Consider the following 24,764-nt stretch of genomic DNA (forward strand, 5'->3'; position numbering starts at 1 on the left):
TGGGTACTTGTTGTCAACATTGATTAACAAACTCTTCATTCAAAATGCGCTTAAGGTTACAGATGTGATAAAGGACGTGAACACTGACAAACTCTGTGCTGTTGTAACAAATTTGTAGGTTTCAAACTCCCAGATGTAATTAAGGCCTTGTGTTGCTGGCTGTTAGTACTTAAACCCCACTCTCATTTGTGGGTGTGGGAGTTACCTGAAAATGAGAAATTGTAAATGAGTACAGGTTTCTTGTAGTCAGATCATATCTTTGTGGTTAAGGCACTTGTGGGTAGTGAGACAAAGAGCTCAAGGCTCCTTTCCTCCTGGAGGAGATATTCCATCTCCTGCTTTTGAAGTTCTTCCAAAAAACATTGCAATCTAATTGGAACAGGAGAGCAAGGGCAGTTTATAAAACTGTGGTAACTATGACTAGCTCTGTTTTGAGAGAAGTTTATGCTGCATTTTGGGAGAGTCCTTTTGGAGTGAGCGCACTATTTCTGAAAACAGTGAGCAGGAACAAGTGAGCTACTCGGGCAGTGAAAAAAGGTGACCAAGCCAGCTCACGGTCAGGCAGGGATGCCAGATTCCTTTACTGACTGAGTTTGCCTGGATCCTTTATTGCTAGATTGTCCTTCCCATACGTTCATTTGTAATAGATAAATAAGTACCAGAGACCAGGCTTGATGGCAGTAGTTGTTTTGAAAGTGATAAGTCTGTGGGACATGCAGCAAATGGCCAGTGTGTACAAGCTTAGTAGCCACTTGTCTGGGACACTTAGATCCAGGAACTGATAGTTTACCACTCTGTAACTGAGACATGGAATTACTTATTTGTAGTGTCTAAACTGTTTCTCTGTGTGCATGTTGAGGAAATCAGTCAGGGTTCGGCTAAAAACCAAATTAATTTAATGTGAACTATTTAATGGAGTGGAACTGACAGCCATATGGAGGGTGAGGGGTTCTGGGCATTACTTAAGTCTCATTTAAGTTCACTGGTTGAGGTTTGCTGGAAATGTGTTTGGCACGTGTGAATATAGGTGGCACTGAAGCAGAGCTTCTACCTGCTACTTCACTGATCCGATTAGGAACAAAACTAAAATGACTATAAAAATGTTCTTGAGTAATTTAAATATGATTTCTAATGTCATACAGTGTCCAGGAATCAGGTAAATCATTTCACTTTTATGACACTGAATCAAGTCAAGTAGTTGCTGAGTGGTTTTCCATTACAAAATGTAAAGAGTTGGTTTCCAAACCTGATTGTGGTGTCTGTGGCTGTAGATGGGCTGTCAGCCAGTCTGTGGGTTAAAACCTTGGCAATAAACTGCATTAAACATACAAATACAAGGCTACTGTAAAACATGTCTTTTCATGCAATTATTTGGTGCTTTGTTATTGGATCTCAAAGATAACATATAGGAAACCAGATCTGACTGCTGGCTCCGTGCTTCACCTGGAAAGGTAAAGAATATCATATTGAGGTAACATTTAATATGTTCTTGTGTGTAATAAAGTCTGCAGTGAGAAGAATGAGAAGAAACAAGGGTGGAGGGGTTTCAAATCTGTTAAACAGATAACTTATCAGTCCCTTTCTAACAAAATGAGCCATATCTCAACTCACTTATTTTCCCATATCATTCCTTATGTGGAGTAGTTCTGTCTTTTGACTAATAAGCCATGAGAATGTAAACATTCAAGTACATTGTGTCCCTTAACTTTTAAAACCCATTATATTCAGACATTGTTCCCTCTTCTTTGAGTTTGCCTTCTAACCAAGGATAATAAAGAACCCGAGCAAGTGGTGAGTAGAAACGTTAAGGTTGTGTGCTGTGATGACTACCCAAGAAGAAAACAAACCTTTCTGCAAAGTGGGTCCCTTCCTCACAGATAACAGCCCTTCAGCTGTCAGTGCATGGGTGGGTTTTGAATTCATCTAATCTGAGTCCACGAAATCTGAATCCCTTTAAGCTCAGGTCCAGTTATAAAATAAGCTCCTCCAAAACATGTAAGCATACCTGTATGTTATAAGATATGTACTGAGCTTTCTTGTTGTATTTTTTGTTTCAACATATTGTTTCCTACTCTCTGAAACAATAAAATAATGTGTTCTTCACGTGATGATCACAAAACATTGATCTTCATGCATTACATAACTCTGTCTTCCAATTAGCAAGCACAAGCACAGCTAAGAGAGTTGTAAATATGTCCTTTCCCAAGTGAAGCATGATGTCATTTGAACTGGCTCATCCCTGTGCAGTTTTCAAAACACCATGTGCTTTGCAGCGTGGGAGTGTCAATATCTGCCTCCTGATTAAGAGATGACATAGATGAATTTGTACCTACACAGTGTGTTAGCAAAGCCACTCCCTCAGAAGAACTGCAAATCTGTTAATGTTTTTTCTTGAGAATGTTGGGGTAGAACTGGAAGGCATACAAGAAAGGAAAAAAAAATCCTCATCTACTAATCCACATTTTCCATAATCCACATTTAATCCACTTTTTCTAGAACATATCTGTCTAGGTAACTAATATCTATGTAAATTCTTATTATATGTGGATGCCACCCATGCAGCCTTCATGTTATTCAGGTGGGAGGGAAATGCATGCAAGCAGTGTCAAATGTAAAGTATGTTAGCAAATTTGCTTGCTTATTTATAAATTCTAAAACCCCTTTAGAGAAGTTGAGTTCTTCCAGTGCTGTTGGATGATTAAAAACTGCGACATTATGTGCAGAGCACTGGAAAACATGCTGTTCCTGCACTTTACTCCCATCATCAGCATAATCCACTGTGCTAGTTTGTCTTCTGGGAGAAGAGAAAGGCAATATTCAATACACCATATACTGAGCAGTCCAATTAAACATTTACTAGATAATTCCATTGTTTTGACAAGTTTCAAGATTGGAGCAATATTTTCTCTTCTGTTTCTCCATTATCTCTGCCAGTTTTCAGAAAGAGTATTTCTTTTCTGCCAAACAGAAAATGCCTTTCTATCATTCATATCTCTAGTGGCTTAACTCTTACTTTTATAAGTGTCTGTGCTTCTTGATTGGTTTGATACAGCTGTTCCTTGATTCTAAACGTACATCTACAACAATTCCTCCTTGCTATATGATTTATTTTTGTTCCTACACAAAGTCTAGAAATGCAGATTTTTCTGCCAGAGCTCAAGAACCATCTTAGCTCTAATTTCTTCTCATTAGTGTGCTGGAAACATGTTTTCCTCCACAGATCACCTTATGAAGCTAAAATGAGATTTATTTATTTTTTTCATGAAAAGGAGCTGAAGACATTCAGATGCATTTTAATTTCAGTTACAGAATTAATCTTTTTTTTATAAGAGTAAATAGTTTGCCACTGCACAGTAACAGTGTGGAAGAAATAAATAGTTGCATTTGTGTAGCATAATAAAAAATAGTTGTTGCCTGGTACTTGTCAAAAGTAACTCTGGATATGTTTTAAAGAGGAAGACAGTATCTTTATCCACATCCTACAGATAGCGAAATTGAAGTATCCATTGATCTTTTATGTAACAATTTTATAAGAACTTAAGTAATTCAGGCATCTACAGTACATTTTGCCTCTTTAATAAGACTCGGCCTCTACAATTTCTATATTTAATAAACTTAGATATCTCCTTTTTCTTGTAAAGTTGAAAGGTTCTGACTTCTCTGATGGCAAATCTTACACGTAGCCAAATTTTTGGTACTCTGCTACTGAATATTTCCACTCTAGAGCACTTACTGTATGAAATCACTGTTTTTGGGAGTCTTTAAAAATACTTAATACATATGGATGAAAGTGTAAGGTGAAAGATCTTCTTATATATGTATTTTTACTATTCTTTTGGGAGATACTGAAATGATAGAACTAGATAAGTATATGGAGAAATTTATTTTGAGCAGCAATTTGGGGGTAAGAAGAGGCAGTGCAACAATTTTCAATCTCCTCTTTTAAAAAAACATTTCTGTCATTTCTTGGCTGTACCATTTCTACAGACTTGGCCTAAAGAATAAAACACTATAAGCATAATTCAGTGCATCTATAAAGCCGAGAAAATTAGGTCAAAAGCATCTTGAGAATTTAAAAGTACTAACATTTGATGTATTTCTCAATCTCTGCTGTCCTAAGCAAATGACCCCACCATGGAAGGCCAGTGAGACTGTCTTAATTTTCATTATTTTTAAAGCAACTCTGTTTTTCAAAATGCCCATTTACTACTTTTACTCTTTGCAGGACATTTATGAAAACTGTCTTGATACCACAGTATAGTAAAGGCTGGCACTAAGCCTTCACTTTTTAATAAATGTGATAATTCCTCAAATCACAGAGTCACAGAACTGTAGGGGTTGGAAGGGACCTCTAGAAATCATTGAGTCCAACCCTCTTGCCAAAGCAGGATCCCTACACCAGGTCGCACAGGTAGGCGTCCAGATGGGTCTTGAACATCTCCAGAGAAGGAGATTCCACAACCTCTCTGGGCAGCCTGTGCCAGAGCTCCGTCAACCTTACTCTGTAGAGGTTCCCATGCACATTTGTATGGAACTTTGTATGCTTCAGTTTCTGGCCATTTTCCTTCATCCTATCATTGCATGATGCTGATAAGAGCACAGCCTTGTCCCTTTGTCTTCCACACTTTAGATACTTATAGATATGGAATGATCAGTCTGTTTACTTGCCATTGGTATTCTCTGCAAATCCTAAATCCTACATATTGATCTTGGAAAACTTCAAGTACAGAAAATGAAAGAAGATATAAAATTTCTTTATTTAATCCATAGTGAAAAAGGAGGAGGTTAAATTTTAAATTCCATCTGAAATCTCTTTTGAGTTTTAGCACTAAGCTGGAGCACAAGAAATGACTCCACAAACAGTTGTCACTTTTAACCTTTCCATATTTGAAAACTGTCCTTTACAAACACCGTGGAAGAAAAGTCATGCAATGTTTTTCTGTAGTTTTTGTAATGTCAGATACTATTGCATTCCCCACTATGCATTTCTGGGCAATTGCAATTGTTTGTTCCTTTTCCTTCTTTCCAAATCCTATGCTCTGTGAAACGACCAATACCACAAACCACTTCCTTTCTAGAGGGAGGCCAAGGGAACTGAGGACACAGCAGGAAAAATGTTTCATGTTCCAGTCATTCTGAGGCTACATTGCATGATATGTCTCATTTGAAGATGTTCAGGTTTACTTGCATTCTGAGCAGCAACATATTTTATGCAGGCTGTGTTTTGGCCAGTGGCCACAGGCTCAGTAAGAAATGAATTAGGAATAAGTAAGCAGCTTAAGAGATTGTCCTTGTTTGCAGGAAAGAAAAAAAAAGGGAAAAAGAAAAAGTTGTTAACAAGGTAATTACAGTCAGTCAGGTACTCCTGACGTGGGAAGAGAGGCAAACCCTTGACTGTGCACGTCCATAAGTATTGTACCAGATTAAGCATCATGCTACCTTTCTTATCTTTTCCACTCTGCCAGTTTGCTGAGATTTTAATCTATGTCTGTACGGTTGTGTTGTGCATAAATGTGTGTTTGGATATCTCCACTGGGATGATATGTGAGCTTTGTTTTCCTATCTATGTCTTCTTTACTTGTGTTGCTAAACCCCGTGCAGTTGCCTCTGATGTGTAGGCTGACATCTGTCCCTGTGCCTGACTCCAAGTCAGCCTGTGAGAGACACAGCATCCCACTGTTGCTGCTGCAGTACAAGTACGCAACAGGCCAGCTGTGAGCTCACAGACATCATCTTGGCCAGAGTGGTGTCCCTAGGACTGCAGCTCTTTGCACACTACAAAAAGCCAATCACTACCTCTGTTAATCCATTTCTCGAGCACCAGGCTTTTATCTCTCTTAAAATCTTACTTTTCCCAAGGCTAAAAATGAAGATAACCCTTCTACCAAAGTTGCACTTGCTTTGTCTGCTAGGAACAGCATAAATTAGCCAAAAAAATTGTTCAGCATGTCCCAGATATTTGCTGTCAGGACAACTCATGCAAAAAGAGTTCCAGGCATATGCTGCAGTTCAAATTATGAATTACTCTGTCATTTTTGTATGCTTTTCCCTACTGCCCAGAGACAGAAATTAGACTTAATAATCTGATTGCAAAGTTGTCAGTCTAGCTTCTTTACTCCATTTTTATTAGCTACAAGCATATGCACATTGCTGCATGCCTTCTGGATAAGTGGATTGCTTGGTTATCCTAGTAAAGCCTGAATCTTGAAGAGAAGCTGACTCACCATGGTGCTGGCATTATTCGGCTTTTCTCAAAAATAAAAAAAGATACCTCCAAATTGGAACTGTGAGATGAATGTATTGAAGATAGCTCTAAATTCTCGAGTCTGGTGCTGGCAATTGTACTGCAATTCATTTATTGACTACAGAAAAAAAAAGCACGTATACCCTTGTAGCTGTTATATTTAAATAAAGTAGAGTTGGTATTAGTATTCTTAGGAAAACCCTTGAATCTAGATTGGAAAAGCAAGAATTTACATATAAATAGAATATTGTAGAGTGATCTCGATTTCTCTTAGCAGGACTTTTTTTGTTGTTGTTCTTGTTGAATTCTTAACTTTTTCTTGCTTTTTACACAGATAATTTTGTGACTTATTGAGGTTTGGACACAAACCCTGTTTTTCTGTGCTAGAATTTGATAATCCAGAAGAAAATGCAGTTTGATTATTTTGAGTTGTGTGCCAGGAAAAATAGAACATACAGAAATGCTTCCTTTTGCCTTATGTGCAAACTTAATATGTGATAAATATCCATCTTGGTTCCTTTGGGAACATTACCAATAACTATTGGGAGTGCTAATGGGAATGTGGATATGAAGCTTTCCTATGTGGTTGGTGAACAAGTGATGTTAATCACACTGATTGTCAATAGCTGAAAATAAAATGCTAGAGAGAAGAATCCCAGCACTGTTCAGTGGATCCAGAGGGATCTGCTATCTTCTGTTCAGGTGGGATTAGGAGAGTCCCTTCTGTAATGCAAAACTCTGCTGGAAAAGAGGGCAAAAAAGTAATAACTGGAAGTATTCCTTTGTGTAAACTTAAATCCACAGCTACGCTAGGAAATTTTTAGGGATCTCCAGCTGAAAAAAAGGTTGAAGGCTAGCAGTAAAAAAAATAAAAAATAAAAAGGTTGTATATATAGCAATGACCAAAACTACATGAGGGGAAGCTATACTGAAGTTATGGCAGAAATGAGGCAAGAAATAGTTAAGACATGTTCACTAAAGTAAACAAAAAACTTTGTTTTCCTGGTTTTAGTTTGAGAAGCTATTTGTTGTGCATTGTACACTCAGATTAGATTCTCCAATCCTTTTCCAGCAAGGGTAACTGATAGGCCCTTATAGCATGCTATTGAATTTTTTCACACATTCCATGAAGTCTAATTTTCTGACCAGATCCACATGAAAGCTTTTGAAAATATTATATTAGAAACATACATCTGTGGAGTTTCAAATTAATGAGAACTACACAATTCTGGCTTTTTTTATTTCTTTGTTATAGGGATACTGAGTAGTACTCGAATTTGTCATTGTTGGATGTCTAAAGCTATTGGTACTTCTTCTCTTGTAAGCCAGGATCAGAGAATGGTTGAGAGGATTGAGATTGATGTTGAAAGGAACCCTAAAGACCATCTAGATCCAAGCCCATGCAGTAGGCAGACACAACATCCACTAGAGCATTTTGCTCAAAGCCTGGCTTTAAAAATCTCCATTGAGACGAGTCATCCACAGCTTCTGTGGGCAGTCTGTTCCAGAGCCTCACCATTCTCCTTTCACATTCTCCTCACCATTCTCATGTGGTACTCCTCATTCAAAATGTGAGGAACTACATGAAGGTTCCTTTAATGGAATGTTCATGCTCTGAGTAGTTTGTCACTTCATGCCTCCAATTTTCATAATTTCCACCAAAATTTGATGGTTTCTCATCTTTGATAATAAAATAGTTGCAGTAGAAATTAAGATTAATGAAACACAGAATAAAAAAATTAATTCAAAGAAGTATGATGGCATTTTCTGTTCCTTGATAAGTAAGTTAGTGTACTTGATATTTAACTGGTATTTGAATTGTGGTAAGTTAGAAAGATAATACCATATATTGCAAGCAGCCTGTTGAGTAAAGGTTTCAATATGTATTTCTGAGCTTCTAAAGAAAAAAATTCTTGTTGATTATGGTACATTTATGAAATTAGTCAAATTGCAGAGCTAGCCTAAATATGTGCAATCATGAAATGTAATTAACACATTTTTCAGAAATGCAATCCTAAAATTCTGATGTGCTGAAACATCCCAGAAATCTATGTTTAAGCTCACAGAAGAGTGGAAAAAAAAAGTTGATAAAAGTAGTAGATTATTTATCTATTTGACTTGACTTTTCTGTTTTGAGATAGTGTTTGTTTCTTTCCTTCTTGATGGCACTGCTGCCCAAAAAGTTTTGTTCTTTTTCTTGTAGAGAGCTAGCACTTCGTTCTAAATGAAACTTGGTGCAGACAGGACTTAACACTAAGTCAGAGCTGTCTCTCTTGTCAAGTTTCACTATCTCATTTTGGTTTTAGTTGCTTGCTGTTCTTACCTTTCTGTGAGAGGACAGACTTGACGAAGTAGAAACTCTGTCTCCACCATGGTTGGGTGCTTATCTTCCTTTTATGCCCAATCCACTCTGCTGATCTGTAAGAACTGCATTCAGAAATCACAATATTGTATTAGACAAACTCTTCTACTACTCAGTTGTTGACTTTCAGCATTGATTTATGTTAGTGATATAACTATTTAGAAGTTCTGGGTATTTTTCTAAGTGTAGGCACATCTTTCTGCCAATGACCTCCTACTAACTGCACTACTTCAAAATGCAGATCCTGATGTATAGGAAGATAAAGGTTTCTGTTATGTGTTCTCTGACAAGTTAGATTGCAAAATTAATCTGCAAGTAAAGTTTGTGGAAAAAAAAAAAATGTGCTGGATACCTGCAGTTTAGGCAGTAGGTGTCAAAATCTTTCAAATGTCTTTCTCAGTTCCTAGATGTGTACAGGGGGGAAATCTGAAACCCCAGCTTTAGATGTGAGCAGAAGTGAGTCTGTAATTCTTCCCTCATCCCCTTTCCTGGGTTTCCTTTCTAAATAATTCTCCCTTAGGTTCATCCAGAACTAACCCTAGCTTAAGTCATGGGGGAATGATCTGCAGACATAATTACTTGCATTGCTAATTTTATGAAAACTTTGGGGAAAATTGTTGAAGGACCAGACTAAGAAAACAACTGAATTACATACTTTGTGATTACAAAGTCCATTTTCACTGCTTCTAAATTACTGTATATCAACTCTGTAAGACCATGACACTGAAGTATTTGCACAGAGCTAAAAAACATAACTAATTGTGCTTTTATTACCACATAAGCATAGTAGGCCATGTTGAAAACTATGGTTCCATTTTCAATAGGTTTGAAGGCTTATTATAGTTCTGAGTCTCTGCTAATAAAGGCTAAACAAACTCCTACTCATATATGTTTGCTAATATTATAATTTCATTACTGATCAGATACTACAGCCTTTGGCTGCTTACCAGATGATTTGAATGATGTGTTCTCCTTCAGTGTTAATTAGTACAAGCTCTGAGATCTCAAAGATAAGAGTATAATACTTCGGTACATTTCCTCTAAAATGCCTTGTATGTAAGTTATTAGCTATGTAGAGGTTTCAACCAAAAGCATGAAATAATTCTAACTTTTAAAGGATTACAGTTTTAGATTTTTGAATGCTTTTTCTCCATGAGCAGCCTGTATTTAGAATCTGAAAATTTATTTGATCTACCAATTATCTGAGAATGTGTATATATCATTTATTTCTCAATTACTTAATTACTTAAAAAGAAGAGAAAACACTCTGACTCACTTTGATGTATATATATACATATATATACACGTATATACATCTCATTTATCATTTTTTCAATATTAGAGGTGTGTCAGGGTAAATCTCAAGAGCCCTGCTGGGTCAGAAATGGCCTGACCAGGCCCATTCCCTCCTTTTCATCCACAGTACTTTAAGGAAAATGTTTGTTGAAGGTGGCTGTCTACAGTAAGTTTCTGTCTTCACTCTTTGAAAGAACATAGAGATTATTGCCTCAAGTTGTAGCTTAAGCACCTCCACTCTGCCAGTCCAGGTCAATCAGATTTAGAACTGGTAGAAACTTTCACAGATAATAGTGAAGTTATTGGTTTTAAACTGAAGATGTTCATGCTTTTAATATTTTCTATTATTATATTTAGAAGTATATAGTACATTCTGCATATGGTTAGATCAATACAAAGCTTCCTGATGTTGGTATGGTTTGCAGCTGTAAAGTAATAGTTATCAGTGTAACAGTATCCTAACAATATGATTTAGAAATTTCTATAATTCAGGACAAAAGTCTCATAATTAAAATAGTAGAAGCAGAAAAAAAAGTTATGCGCTGATGAGATCAAAATTTTCTCTAATGTTGAATAATCCATAACAAATTTTGCAGGTGCTGTGATGCAGTTATAATGTATAAAAAATCATGAACTGCTAAAAGATAAGAATGTAGACTTTACAAGCCACGGGAAATACCCTGATGTGCTTATTTCATTTTTCTCTCCAGCACTGTATTTTTACTGTTTTAGAAACTAGGTTACATTATGTTACAAAGCCTTAAAGCTTGGAAGTCATATTCATTTTTATTAAGGATTTGGGAAAACAAATTCCTTTACAAACAAGGCTCAGCCTGAGGTTAATAGGATTGGAAAACCTCCCCTAACTTTAGTATTTTCTATTTTCTAATTTAGATGATTACCTCAACATTTTAGTTGTTGACCATAAAAAGAGTATGCTGCAGTGGAAAAGTAAAATGATGGTAAACGTGTCTTTGCCTCTTTATTTCTGAATGTGGGTTTAGAGCAGCAAGCTGTTAGGAAGGCTGACAAAAAAAAAAAAAAAAAAAAAAAAAGAGGTTCTGCAGATATTGCACTGTAGCCCAGGAATACGTTTTTAGGTACCTGATGCACCTTGGTCATTGCAGTGGGTGTTGAGATGTCTTAATTACAGGTACGGTGGGAGGTAAATGTTACTTCCACTGATCAAGCTTTTTTTTCATCTCAGTCAGAAAGCATGTATCTGCAACTGATACTTTTCAGTTTGCTAGCTTTTGGGCATTCGTATCCCTGTAACACATTGACAACTCCTTCTAAGCTAGAGCAGGGAGGGCAGCTTTGAATTGATGTTGATAAAGACAGCAGAGAAGTGATTGAGTTCATCTGCAGAGCTGTCCCCCTGCATCTGGCAGCTGATTGCTTGATGAAGCAGACAGCAAAGTAGCAATTTGTTGAAGACAAGTCTTTTAAGCCTTTCATGAAATTCAGGGAAATGTGTTTCAAAGAGCCACCAATTAGAGGAAAAGAAGCCTGATTACTTAGGGTCTGAGGAAAGTTATGACTAAAGATTGCTTATTTTGCTTCTCTGTTAAATTCTGATTTCTCTAAGTGACACAATGATACAATAGGATGTGGTTGAGAGTGATTAAATAACTTAGGAAATAAGTTTATTAGATTCTTGGCCAATTTGTTAGGGGGGAAAAAAAAACAAAAGGAAAAAAAGGATCACACAGAGCTTAAATGCTAGTGGAGATTTTTTTTTTTTCTGTACTGTAACTCTGGTCTGTTAGACTGGCGGATTCTTCTATAGTAATGACTATCAACCATCCATGATGCAGGAAAATACTACTTATTAAACCTTTGGTGTATAATTTTCTATTTTTCTCTTCTTTGTCCAGACAGCATATTTGATACTTAGTATGAACCTTGGAATTAGTGACTTTTGCTCAAGCTTCTGCCTAACAAAAGCAGCAGACTGCTTCTGCAAATGAACTATTTTCCCGTTTATCTCTTTATCTGTATTTTATTATATATCTTACATTATATCTTATATAATATATCTTATTTTATTTTACTCTTTGCAACTTCTACTTTTCCACTAATGTTTGATAGGTGATAAATTACTTGTGCCTTACTATACTCCCTGTTGACAGTAACTGAAGTAAATCAACAAAAGCTACTTTGATTGGCTTTTAGGTTGGAAAAGTTGGAAACTACTTAAGAACTTAAGGGTTTGATTCAGTACTTACACTAGCATGAAAAAGTTGTGAACAGATTTGGAATAAAGTGCAAAAGGAATATATAAAGCATGCCACCCATCTCCACTGACACTGTACAGTGGATGGAGGAGGTCTGGATTCAGGAGCAGAATCTGCAGACTTCACACACCATTCTGATTTAACAGAGTTGGGCAGCTTTATTTCTAAACTGGAACAGACACTTATAGGAATTTCATGCCTCTTAAAATGGTTTTGTTTGGGTTTTTTTTTTTTTGCCTGCCTGTCACCATGGCTTCCAAGATATTTCCACATAAAATCAGCAGCAGAGGCTAAGTCAATACGCAACTTCAGTGTTTCACTGGCTCCTTTACTTTAGGGCATTCATTTCTTTTGGTTAGTTTTACATTTGTTTTATTTTGGAAAGTTACACCTATGAGTAGACAAATATTAAAGTTAAAAATGTGACATGGAAAACTTTTCCCAGACATAAAATAAGCAGGATGATAAAATGGGATGCTTTGGGGAGCCTACAAAACTTAGTCCAAATTATTCTATTTTGTTGAAGTATAATATTCTGTTTATTCTTCCAAGCTGTCATGGTTTGTTGCAGAAGATTTCATCATAAATACAATTGTCTATTCTATGGAGTAGTTCAAAGCATTTATAAAACATTTGCTATTACTGTTTTAGATTATGATAGGTAAGGGATAGTCCCAGTTGATTTTAATCTTGTTTTTGTTTTGTTTTGCTTCTCAAACAGGTGTGCTTTATGAAGTTGTTCAGAGCTTCCCTGGAGTGGAGAAAGATGTGCGAGTGGATGCACATGTAAATAGCCACAGGTGGAGAAGGCACTCAGAGTCTCTCAAATCAGTCAACACTAACAGAGCCAGCATGGGGCAGGATTCCTCTGAGCCAGGTGGTTTCACAGATCTTCTGCTTGAAGAGGGACATGAGAATGCCACCCAAATTGAGGTAGAAATTCATTTTGCTTTTTATTTAATCTGTTTTTTTTGGGAGGGTTTTTTTGAGTGGAGGGGAGGAGTAAGTCAAAAAAAGATGAGTGCTTCTGTGCGTTTCAGTGTTAGCAGTTGAATACAGCCTTGTAGTTGTGCATGTCCCTGCAAGCATGTGGAAATCTGTTTTTCCTCCTGTCTTGAGACTGGAGTATGTACCTTCTTGTCTGTCTGTATGGAGTGTAATGACTAAAAATGGAATAAGAAAGGCCCTAGTGGAATAGGAAGTCAGGTACTGAAAGTATTTTCCTGTTTATTTTTCAGAAAAGAAAGTGAATGTAATTCATCTAAAGGAAATCTCTTCTGCTTTAGGATTTAATTTAATCTCTAATTGCATATTTATAAATTCAATTTCCAGATTATCCTTGCATGAATATCATGTAAATCTTGTTGAAAGTCAGTTGTGTCTCTAAAGCTGCTCTCAGTTTTTAGAGTATTGTAGGTACAGTGGAAATTGTCCATGAATAACTTCAGACCCTATGTTGTTATTGATTGGTACTAAACATATGTAGCTACAATGATTTGTGGAAATTCTACTATCTGCTGTGTTATCTTAATGTTTGTATAAAAATGTACTGGCTGGGTTAATGTTGTCTTTACACACAGATAACTGTAAGCAGTGATTGTATTAGTACTGATTTATTGTTTTTAAGTACTAAGTTTGGTTACTTTTTAATTAATAAGATCTGAATTGTGCTTATCAACAAAATACAGCTTGTAATGGGCTATACTTAAAATTTTCAATCTTTGTTTGCTTCCAAAGTTTCAAAGTTATTTTTTTTTCCACTACCAAGGAGCTTATTCTCAACCAAACACAACTTTTAGGTTTAAGATTATAAACTTACACAGTAAGAAATGCAATATAAAACTTGTCTGAAAAGATAATCTTGAGTCAGAATATTAACACCTTTCTCAAAGGTGTGTTTTGCAGTTTCTTTCTTTTCTTTTAATGATTTGTTCTTTGCTTCTTCAGTCCCAACAATCTAGCTGTGCTTGCAGCAGCTCACTCCAGTACAAAAGAGTTCAATCTTGTTTCAAATTATTTTTAGCACGTAAAGTGGAAGGTGTCTTGGATACAGGAATGTTTGTGTAGCTGATCTTTCCATGGCTCACGTGCATTGTCACCTGAGTCTCCAGTCAGTTGCATTTCAAGCTCTTACAAAATGAAATGGGTCAGGGCTGCCTCCCTAGTACTTGTGTTTGGCAACATTCAGGGGGAAAAATGAATGCTTGAAAGTGGATGTATATTGAATGATGTTTTTTCCATAGCTGTCTTTCCTGCCAGATTAATGACACCGCAGTCTTAACCTCAGAAGTACACTATCCCTACTGAGTTTATTAGATTCTGTGCTTCCCTATATCCCTCTTTTCTTCTAGTCTTCCTGGCACTGTAAAACAACTGAATTGTGTTATTGTATTCTTACTTATTATTGGATCCTTTTGTAAAATCCCTACTACACGTGGGCTCTTGAAAAATGAAAAAAAAAAAAAAAAAAAAAAAAAAGAAACATTCATTGTCATCGTTCTCAACTTAGTCTGGCCTCCTTTGTTTGTTTGACGTTGTATTTATTACTCAGGAAGGAATTCATGAAATCTGATGCATCAGGTGTTTGTGGGTTTTTTTGAATAAGATGTTCTCTTGAACCAGACTTTCTGGAAGTTGAAACATATTGAGGAGTTGAGTTGAAGCATTGGATATAGTCATATATGCAGGACCTTTGGAAATTGCCAGGGCCTTCAGAAGGAGGTGGTGGGACCTTCTCAGAGATCTGTCCTGTTGTTGAAGGGTAGGACTGTGTGGGCCAAAGGTGGGGAGTGGTAGCAGCACAAACCAAAACTGGGAATGATAAAGAAAAAGGCAAAGGGTGGGAAGAACAGATTTCTGCTTCAAAGTAGATCTGTGTGTGGCATGTGTGGTCTTTCTGGAGAGTTGGCGGTGAGCTGGAGATTACAAGGTGAGAATACATTTTCAGCAGTCCAAATTTACAGCAGGGTCAACCCCAAAAATGCGGTATTCTGGTGGCACAGTGCAACAATAGGTTCATAGGTTCATAAGGTTGGAAAGGACCTACAAGATCATCTAGTCCAACCATCCTCCTGCCACTATCCCTACCCAACTACTAAATCAAATCCCTTAGCACCTCATCTAAACGCTTCTTGAAACAAGAATCTTGAACAAGATTGACTTCTTGGCCCCATGGCAAAAGAAAGCTTCAGAGCATTCCTCTTTGAAAATGAAAGTACCTGTAAATAAGGCTTAAATAGGAGAAATATGAAGTGACTACTTACTACTGTTTTGTTGTTTGGTTTTTTTTTGGTTCTCCCAATCTATTTTGGGTCTCTTCTTTCTGAACTTAGGAGTCAGGGTTGGTAGGGTTTGTTTTTGCTTTTGTTTGTTTGCTGAGTAAATTACCTCTTCTTTATTGTGCTCAGAAAATTCAGAAGTGCCTTTTATTTATGATAAACAAGACCAAGAAATGCAACAGCTAGGGTAGGATTTGTCGTTACAGTCACTGTATGTCCTTGAAAAAGTAATGAGCATCAAAATAAGTCTTGACAAATATGTCTAGTTTGACACATTCTTTCAAACACAGAAAAAACTAGAGCAAATGTACTTTCTTCACATATTGTCATAAAAAGTATAGTTCTTAAGTAGTTGACAGTTTATTTTACCAATGTTAATATTTCTATTTACGTTTGTGATCAAATTTTCACCTTTGTGAATCTCTGAAGCACTGTAGCCACCCAAAGATAACGAAGGCAGGTAGCAGAGGTTCTTGCTCCACTTTTACTGGAAAAGGAGCTGTTTCCTGAAATGCGCCTAGCGTGGATGTCAGATTACTAGTGCCTGTGCAGATCCTTTCTTGTTTTGCCATAGTGCTCTATAATGTAGGAATGGTCACAGTGTACTGAAAAGAGTGGCTTAATAGTGTATTAATATACAATTGTGCATCACATAAAATGTGGGTATATTTTTCATAGTTGAAAATGCATCTCCTATTCTAAGTGGTGACCAGTCATTATGTAGCTCTCTACACACTATTATCCTGCGTTTATAATTTCTTTTTTTCTTTTTTTTTCCCTCAGATTTTCAGCAAAGTAGCTCTATGTACGGGCTTTATAAATGATTACAAGAAAAATTGCTTGGTCCTTTGCTTCACAGTTTGCTTTTCCTGATCCCTGTGACAGCTTAAACCCCAGTAAACTATGCAACACTGAAATGTAAAACACAGAAAAATTGAAGTGAAGCTATCTGTAATATATAGCTTACATTGTTAATAGCAGATGATGACAAATTTGTCAAAATAAGCATGGGACATAAATTACTGTGAAAGTTGTCACTTTATAGAAGTAGTACCTCAAAACAAACTACGTCTTTCACAAACTTCAAATATCATAAAAGAAATCCAGCAATAAAATAATAGCTTAAGTGAAGGCAGGGTTAGTATGAGTGCAGCTATGATAACAATAAGGTTTTATTGCTTTTCAGCTTGAAAACAGTGTGGAAAAAAAACATAATTTTTGATGTAGCATTTTATAACAGAATGAATGATTGAAACTATAGAAAAGAAGATTCAGAACTAAGCAAGATTCAGTATGTTGGGCACAATAAGTCAAATCAGACTTACCTGTTCCTTATGTTCTCCATGCTTTCTCTATCCCCAGTTATAATAATTGTAATGATTGAAAACTATTGCTAGTTTAATGCAGAATTGACTTATTTTTTTTGTTAGGAGAGTTATTCCTATGGATATCATTGATATCTCCTGTTTCATGTATTACAGAGTTGAAGCTAACTGATGATCCTCTTTCTCTCCTTTCTTTAGTTTCTCAAGATGTTGTTCAAAATGTAAATTTTTAGCAATATTTATAATATGGACCTGTAAAGCATCTTGTCTGTCAAAACAGCGTTGGTGGATTTCTTACTGGCAGTGTGCTTCTGCTGAATTTTGCGTTTTCTTTTACAGCTACCCTCCAAAAAGAGGCTTCTCACTTATCAGTCCCAGTCCCTTTGCAGCAGTGAAGATGTCTGGTTCTGACTGGCAAAAACAGCAGAAGGGATTGAGTTTGACAGCCCTTGGGATTTGAGAGCAATTGTTCTCAGATACTGGCAGTAGTGTCAGCATGCCCACTGCTCTATTCTTACTGAAGGTCTGAGCAAGGGAAAAAATAATGGTTAGGATTATATTCCACTCTGCTGAACAAACGAAAAGGTGTTCCTGGAATTACTGCTCTAATGCTCTGTATTAAAAGTAGAAAAACTTGTTTGTACATAACTATGTGAAGCCTCAAAACAAAGTAGTATTGTAGTCACAGAGTGAGCTACTAGTTTGGTGAAGTCCACCTCTGTCTTGTTCCTATATATGTTTGTGTATATACAGATATATATATATATCTGTATGGGAACTGCTGAATCACGGCCTGAACCACTGATTGGTCACCTGAGGTGAGCACCTAGTCAGCCATGGGCGCACAGGTGGAGGTGATATACCTGTGTGAGTGGAAGGGGTGGAGCCTGGTTCCACCTCTCCCAAACCCCATTTAAGGGCTGACCACCACCAGGGAAGGATCTCTTCTTGGAGATCCCTCCCACGTGGAGTCCCCTGCGAGCCTTGTCATCCTAAAGGTGAGCCATCTTCTCTTTTGTATTATTTGTATACTGTTTATATAGAACTACTTAAAATATACCATCCCCTATACTATCTCTTTGTGGAGTACCATCATTGGGAGTTATTTACCCCACAATATAAAATGCTTTATTGACATTTGAGTCTGAAGGAATTAGAAATAAAGACTAGTCCAGCCAGGGCCACCGAAGTAATGCTTTCCTATTTTATTATGTTTGTACACAATGTCAGAGATGGATGTTGGTGGTATGGCAGCAGAGGTTGAACCTTTTCACCAATATTCCATTACATTTTGTTGCCATGTGACAGGTGACAGCAGAGTGGCAGTCTGACAGAATGGTATCTGGTGTGGAAGTGTGGATGGAGCAGAGGTCTATGACTGAATTCCTCCATGCAGAGGAAATTACACCCGTTGACATCAGTGCTTGCTGAGTCTTTTGGAGATCGAAGAGTGGATGTGAGTGCAGTGAGTGCAAGAGTGAATGTGAATGCGTTTCAGCAGTGGTGGCACTGAGTCATCTTCACTGGTGCAGTTTTTTATGAGCACAGCATGCATAGCTTTTGAAAATGCACAGCTAATGGTGGTAATTATGTTGACAAATATTGTTTTTTCACTGAGAATTTTCTCAATGAAATAGTGTTATTGTGCTCTTTGTATCTGTGGTTGCAATGGAAATTAACAGTAGGTGTTTTCTTTTGGAGTAACCTCATATTCAGTACAAGAGTTAACTAGATTTTAGGTTTTTAATTTTTACTCAAATTAAAGCACTTATATTACTTGGGTTGGAGTTAAGGCTTATAAATTTACCACTACTGCTGATTTATTCTTTAAAAAGCAAAACTTGTGTTATTAAGTCGGTATTTGCAAAAGGCATGAAAGATATATTTTAGAAAAAATGCAATCAGCTGTAATTAATTATGTATTTTTCTGCTTTCTAACACTGCTCAATTTTAACTATATACATATTTACCTATATATATATATAGATAAATTGTTATAGACTACATTGTTGACCTCAAATAATACTGAATTTTTTACTTCCTTCTCGGGCTTGCAAATGTTTTCTGTCTTTCACCTGAGTGAATATGTCATTTCTAGGTCTAAAAGCGTGGTCAGAAGAGACATGTTTTATGGTTAAAGATGTTACTGTAATAAGATCTACACCATTTCAGACTTTGCTTGGCTTTGATTATTTTATCTTAAGTTATGTTTAAAACATAGTTCCTTCACTGAGTTAAGCAAGTGTAACTTAACCCAGAAGTCAGTTTGAATCTGTGTTCATACTACTGATGTTTCTGTAAAGTTTTAGAGGATTAAACCAGTGTCCCACCTGATTCCTCTCTGTTCCACATTATTACACTGAAAGTTCTGGAGCTCATTAGTAACAAATGTTGTAGATGTCAAAACAGAAAAAAAAAATGATATCTAAATTTACTGGTGATTATTAAACCCAAAGGTAGTTCCTGAGCAGGAGATTGCTGGACTTTGAGGGGAAAAATCTGGAATTAGTACTGCCTGTGTCTTCTGTTCCGATTAGGCATCTGCTACTGACTCTGGGACTGTTCTAAAAGGGTATGTGCCAAAAGAAAGTCCTGCTGCTCTGGTGCCTTGTTGGCATTGTATCTTTAATGTAAATGCCATATATATATATATATATTTTTTTTTCACAGTGAGAGACTGAAAGATTAAAGTAGAAATTTAGGATGTGCTGGAGGAATCTTCTTGGGATCTGCTGGAGTTCAGTGAAACAGTCTCAGCTGTCTTTTGGCTTTTATATGTCACAGACAATCTTGAAAATAAAATAACATTGTATTTTGTTGTCATATTTAATTTTGAGAACTAGAATATGCTCTTTAAATTGTTTAAATGATGAAATGACTGAGGGATAAGATGTATATGATTTTCTATCAGTGTTTCTGAGCAGCTTTTATTATACTCTGCTCAGAAGAGTTTATTGTTATTGAGGACTCTCAGTTGGCATTTTAAAATGTTCTCATTCAGAATTTTCAAGAATTTACTCCAGATAACAAGGTAATTTTAAGGAATATGCCATTTTTTCTTAACATACTAGCCTCCTTTCACTCAAAGTGAGAGGAAAAGATAAATATTCTTTTTCATGTGATTTTAGTAAACACTTGCATATTCTCAAATGAAGCTGCTTCAGATTATATTCTCAGACAAATGCAAATTTCTGTAAATTATTGCTGTGTCCAGTACTTCACTGATTTCTTTAGTAGATAGTAAAAATAGAGCTAGAAAGTGAATTTTTCTGGAATCTGTAGAGGTAATGTGAAACAAACAATCCTCTACTCACAGTGATTCAACATGCTATTCCTCTTTTCTAAGTTGAAACAAGCAGTATCTCACCTGCAACTAGAATTAGAATCTGGGATCATCATTAATTTTCTTTTTTTCCCCACTTGTCCAGCTGAGTTTTCTACCAGTGATGTCATACTTTGTAGCTATCAAGCAGACCCATATGTCACTGTATTGTTTGCTTTCAGCTGCAAAAGGGTAAACTGGACAAAAATGTCATATATCCTTTTGTATTAATGTATTAATTGCTTGCTTAAATCAAGGCAATTGTGACACTTTGTGCTGGTCTTTAGATGGACTTGAATTCATTATCAACCCTGCAAGAAGTGATGAAAAAATGAGCATATTGGTAGTTTTATTATTCTCGATCTAAAGAAATTATGATTTTGCTACTAACTCAAATATAGCTGAAAAATAAAAAGACTTGCAGGAACACTTGTTCTCTTTTTCTATTAAACTTCCATGGAGGGATGGGGAAGAGGGAGAGTGGAGGAAAGAAATTAAAAATGAGTTTTCTGTACTCCTAAGTAAGGGAATTCACAATTCTCCATGGTAATCCTTTGTTCATTTCCACGTACGTAGCTGTGTTGGCATGTGAGGCATTTAACATGCTGATGATAATGAATTTTTACAGCGAGGAAGGATACAGGGGATTTGGAATTTAATGGAATCTGCCTTTGAATTTTTTTGACGATAATACTTCACATTTCTGTTTCCCTCTTCATCTCTAAGTTCCTAAAGCACATTACAGTTACTCCAGAATCACTGAACTCATGACTGGAAAGCAGTGAGAGGTATCAGTGACAAACCTACTTTTTTTCTGAATTAATTCTTTCAGTTATGCATGCCTCAGCCCTAGCTTGCAGAAGTTAGCTGAAAATGTGTTCAGCTAGTGGAAGCTGAGTGTTAGTGTGGATGGAAACTCTGGGAATGTCACTCCAGTCACTTCCTTTCTCACCACTTTCAACTTTGAGTGCTTTCACATGGGAGATGGCGAATACGAAATTAGATAAAAATACAAAAAAAAAAGAGAGGCCATGGAAATTTAAGATGAAATTCAGTTGCTTAGCTGTAAGTGCCTGGTAACATTTTTGGCAGAAAGGTTATGCTGGATTTTCTCTTTCTTCTTGTGTAGAATACAGGTCTCCTAAAGGTTTTGAACTATATCTTAATGGCACTGGGTTCCTCCTGTGCTTAGAAGTTGTATCTCAGCCCTTTTCAGTACGGGCAGTGCAGTTTAGCTGGGTTTTGGGTATGCTCTGAAATGTGATAAGCTGAAAAGAGAAACCTATGCTGTCAGTGCTTGCTTTCCAAAGAGCAGTAGAAATCAGAGCAACAGCTTCATCCTTTTTTTCATACCTATTTTTCTCTGTAAGCTGTGAATTAAATTTTGGAAGTTCACAGTGGTATTTCACCCAGCTCTATTTTTTAGTAATTAAAGACTCAGTGTTTTATGTGGGAGCTAACATAGAAGGTGACTGACCTATAGTTTTGGTAGCAATCTATTCAATCTTGATGATCCCTAGAGAAGCAGCAGTAGTACAGTTCATTCTTTAACACCCAGGCTCTGATTGGTGCACTGCTTTATCCTTACTTTATCCATTTTTTCCAAGTTTTACAGGAAAAAAAAGTTTTACAGGTCCTGCTTTAGAAAATGAGTGTTCCTGTTTGTATCAACTATATTTCAGTTGTACTTGTTCTTACAGCTGTGTGCTTTATGATTTCAGCAGTGATCCCTGACCAATCCCTGAAACGTGTCATTAACCATTCAGGAATTACAGCATACACGAGTGTGGAGGCATCTTCCTGAATTGTCATACGAAAGTCTTGGTCAACTTAAAACTGCGGCTCCTACTGTTAATTTAATTGCCCAGATCTTTAACACTGTTCATCCTGGTTTAGGTTTGCCATCTTTCCTCTGCATGAGGCTTCAAGGTTACTGGGTCTTGGCTGTTCTGTTTTCCTTGTCATCTCTTCTAATTGAGAAGGGTGAGGGCTACTTACTCATTCCAGCTTCTGAACATGAAGAGTAGGCTAGGACGACTTAAAGATGCTGTAATACCTGGATCCAAAAGGATCTGTTAGATGTTGTTAAACTGAATTTATGCTGTATCAAAAGGAAAAAATTAAATATTGTATAAATGAGGCTGTAGATATGTCACAGTGTCTATGCCCCTCCCCTGTGTGGACAGGCTGAGAGTTGGGACTTTTCAGCCTGGAAAAGAGAAGGCTCCAGGTAGACCTCATAGAGATATTCTACGTAAAGAGGGCATACAGGGAATGTCAGGAGGGATGCTTTATAAGGGCATGTAGCAACAGCGTGTGGGGAAATGGTTATAAACTAGAAGAGAGTAGATTTAGACTAGGTATCAGGAAGAAATTCTTTACTGTGACGATGGTGAGACACTGGAACAGGTTGCCCAGTGGCATTATGGATGCCCACCTCCTTGGGAGCATTGAAGACTAGGCTGGATGAGGCCTTAAGCAACCTGGTGTAATGGGAAGCGTCCCTGCCTATAGCATGGGGTTGGAACTAGGTGGTCTTAAAGGTCCCTTGCAACCCAAACTTTTCTATGATTCTATACTTTTTGGTTAATATTCCACACAGTTTTGAAGTTTGAAGTTTTTAAAGACTAAAATACTATATATTTGAAAACTAATATACTATATACAAATATACTTTATATTTGGGAAAAAAAAAATAGTGATCATTTATGGCAAAATCTAGACCTGTGAGTGCACAGGAAATGGAGTTAGTGATAGGTAGGAGTTGTAACAAGTGACGTACTGTAGTCTAGGCCTGGTACTCAGATTTTTATTACATTTACAATTATTTTTAGAGTTTCTTTTTCATTAATGTTTAAATCACTTATGCGTATCTAAAAATGAAAAAAATGAACTAGCATTTAATAATTACAATACAATCAAATTGTTGCAATGTATTTTCATAATAATTTTACTTAAAATATCTTCAATTTATATTCTTTTTAGTGGAGGGGATGGTATGTAGCAGTCAATAAAAGCTTATTGGGAGAATTTCTCAAAGTCCTGCTCCAACAAATCAGAAATATAATGCATGATAAACATTTCTCTACTGTAATTGGTTTGTGAGTTACTTGCTCTTTTTTATTTTTCCTGTGATATTTTGCAGAAACTTTTGCTCTCTTGAAGCTTGTCTCTTATGACAAGGCATTCCAAGGGGCTTTATAAGACTGCTGTAATGACCCTTAAATGCTTGACAGTTTTCTAGCCATTCCCAAGAGGGAAGCTCTCTTTCAGAAGATGAATATCGTGAAAAAGGCAGTGGCTCCAAGCTGATTCTTTAGAAAGCCAGAAAGACTAAACAGCTTTTTGGATTAATAACAGGTTAATGGCTTCCTTCACTGCCAGGCTGTCTGCCAGTATGTGTGATTCTCCACTATAGCTGCTGTCAGGCACTCAGACAGGAAAGCACAGTTTAAAACCTTTGGCACTTAAACTCCAAGTTCATGTAGAGCCATAGAAATCCATATGCGTGCAAAGGGGCAAAAGTCACGAGCTCAGGGCTCGTGTTTGAGCCCAGCTGATGGCTTCGTTAAGTGTTTACAGTAACAGCCTCCAGATGCAAATATGTGAGGTTCTATTTTGCTAGGATGAGCTTCTCTCATTCATTAGACTTGATATTCAAAATAGATATGATGTTCAGAGCACATTTTGCTAAGTCTTTCATAATCAGTGATGAAGTTTGCAGGCTGTCTTCAAGTTCCTGGTTGCTGTTGATGCAGATGATGTAAGTAATGTTGATATGTCTGTCTTTACAAAGTAATTCCCACATCATATGTTTAAAGGAGGGGGTGGGGGAGGTGGGGAGAATGAAAAGGAAAAAAAAAACCCACCCAAGCAGAGGCTGGAGCTTTGACATGGCGAAGGATAGTGAGGCAGTTTTGTAAATTTTATATTTCCTGAGGTAAGTACAGAATGAATGGTTTTGTTGAGAAATCAAAGAGCAGAGGTTATCCTTGATACAAAGTACTTACTAAATACAGTCAATACTAATAAGCTTCAGAAAATGTCTTGTAACAACTGCGCTTTCTAGACAGCAGCCACTATGCGTATTTTCCGCAAGGCTACCACGCAGTATTTAATGTGCCTCCTATCTTGTGAAATTAGTGCTTTTCCTTTTTGAGAGGCTGGTGAGTGCCTGATCCTATAAATCTGTAAAATTTTATCACTGCTATGTTACAACTGTAATTGCAGGCTTTGTGTTAAAATGCAGTTAGATGAAAGCAGCATGTTGTTTTCTTTCCTCGTTTGCCATGAATGTAAGAATAATTGTAAGAACAACTTTCTAATAAAAATCCAAAATTTTTTGGAAATTCATTACAGCTTTATTTTACTGGTGGGGTAGGCTATGATACAGAGAGTCAGTAAAGAAGTAACTGATGCTGAGTGAGGATGGGTACAAATAATGTTGAGGAAAGTGATTTTGTTGTCTACATGCAGGATGATCTTGTTGCTGGCTTGTTTTAATAGAAAGGATGTTCTTTTCTTCCATTAAATGAATTACTAGGACTACTTTTCGTCATTAGGGAAATACTTTTAATTGCTAACTCATTTCCTCCCTCTGAATTTCTCAATCTATATTTTATCTTTGTTCTCTCCCTGAAAAATATTCTATTTTTAATACCTAATTGCCTGTTTTCTTCTTCCAGGGTTTCCATTTTATT

The 24,764-nt window shown here is 36.6% G+C and overlaps 1 protein-coding gene across 1 annotated transcript in view; it reads left to right on the forward strand.

The window, feature by feature from the left end:
- PLXDC2 (plexin domain containing 2) overlaps positions 1-24,764 on the forward strand; it is a 228,017-nt gene that overhangs the window by 99,167 nt on the left and 104,086 nt on the right. The window contains exon 2 of the mRNA XM_065731348.1: positions 12,861-13,072. Coding sequence (XP_065587420.1) covers positions 12,861-13,072 — 212 coding nt within the window. The remainder of the gene's footprint in view (positions 1-12,860; positions 13,073-24,764) is intronic.

This window comes from Cyrtonyx montezumae, unplaced genomic scaffold (assembly GCF_038088225.1).
Source record: "Cyrtonyx montezumae isolate F1298 unplaced genomic scaffold, pur_monq_1.0 scaffold_14, whole genome shotgun sequence".
Taxonomy (NCBI): domain Eukaryota; kingdom Metazoa; phylum Chordata; class Aves; order Galliformes; family Odontophoridae; genus Cyrtonyx; species Cyrtonyx montezumae.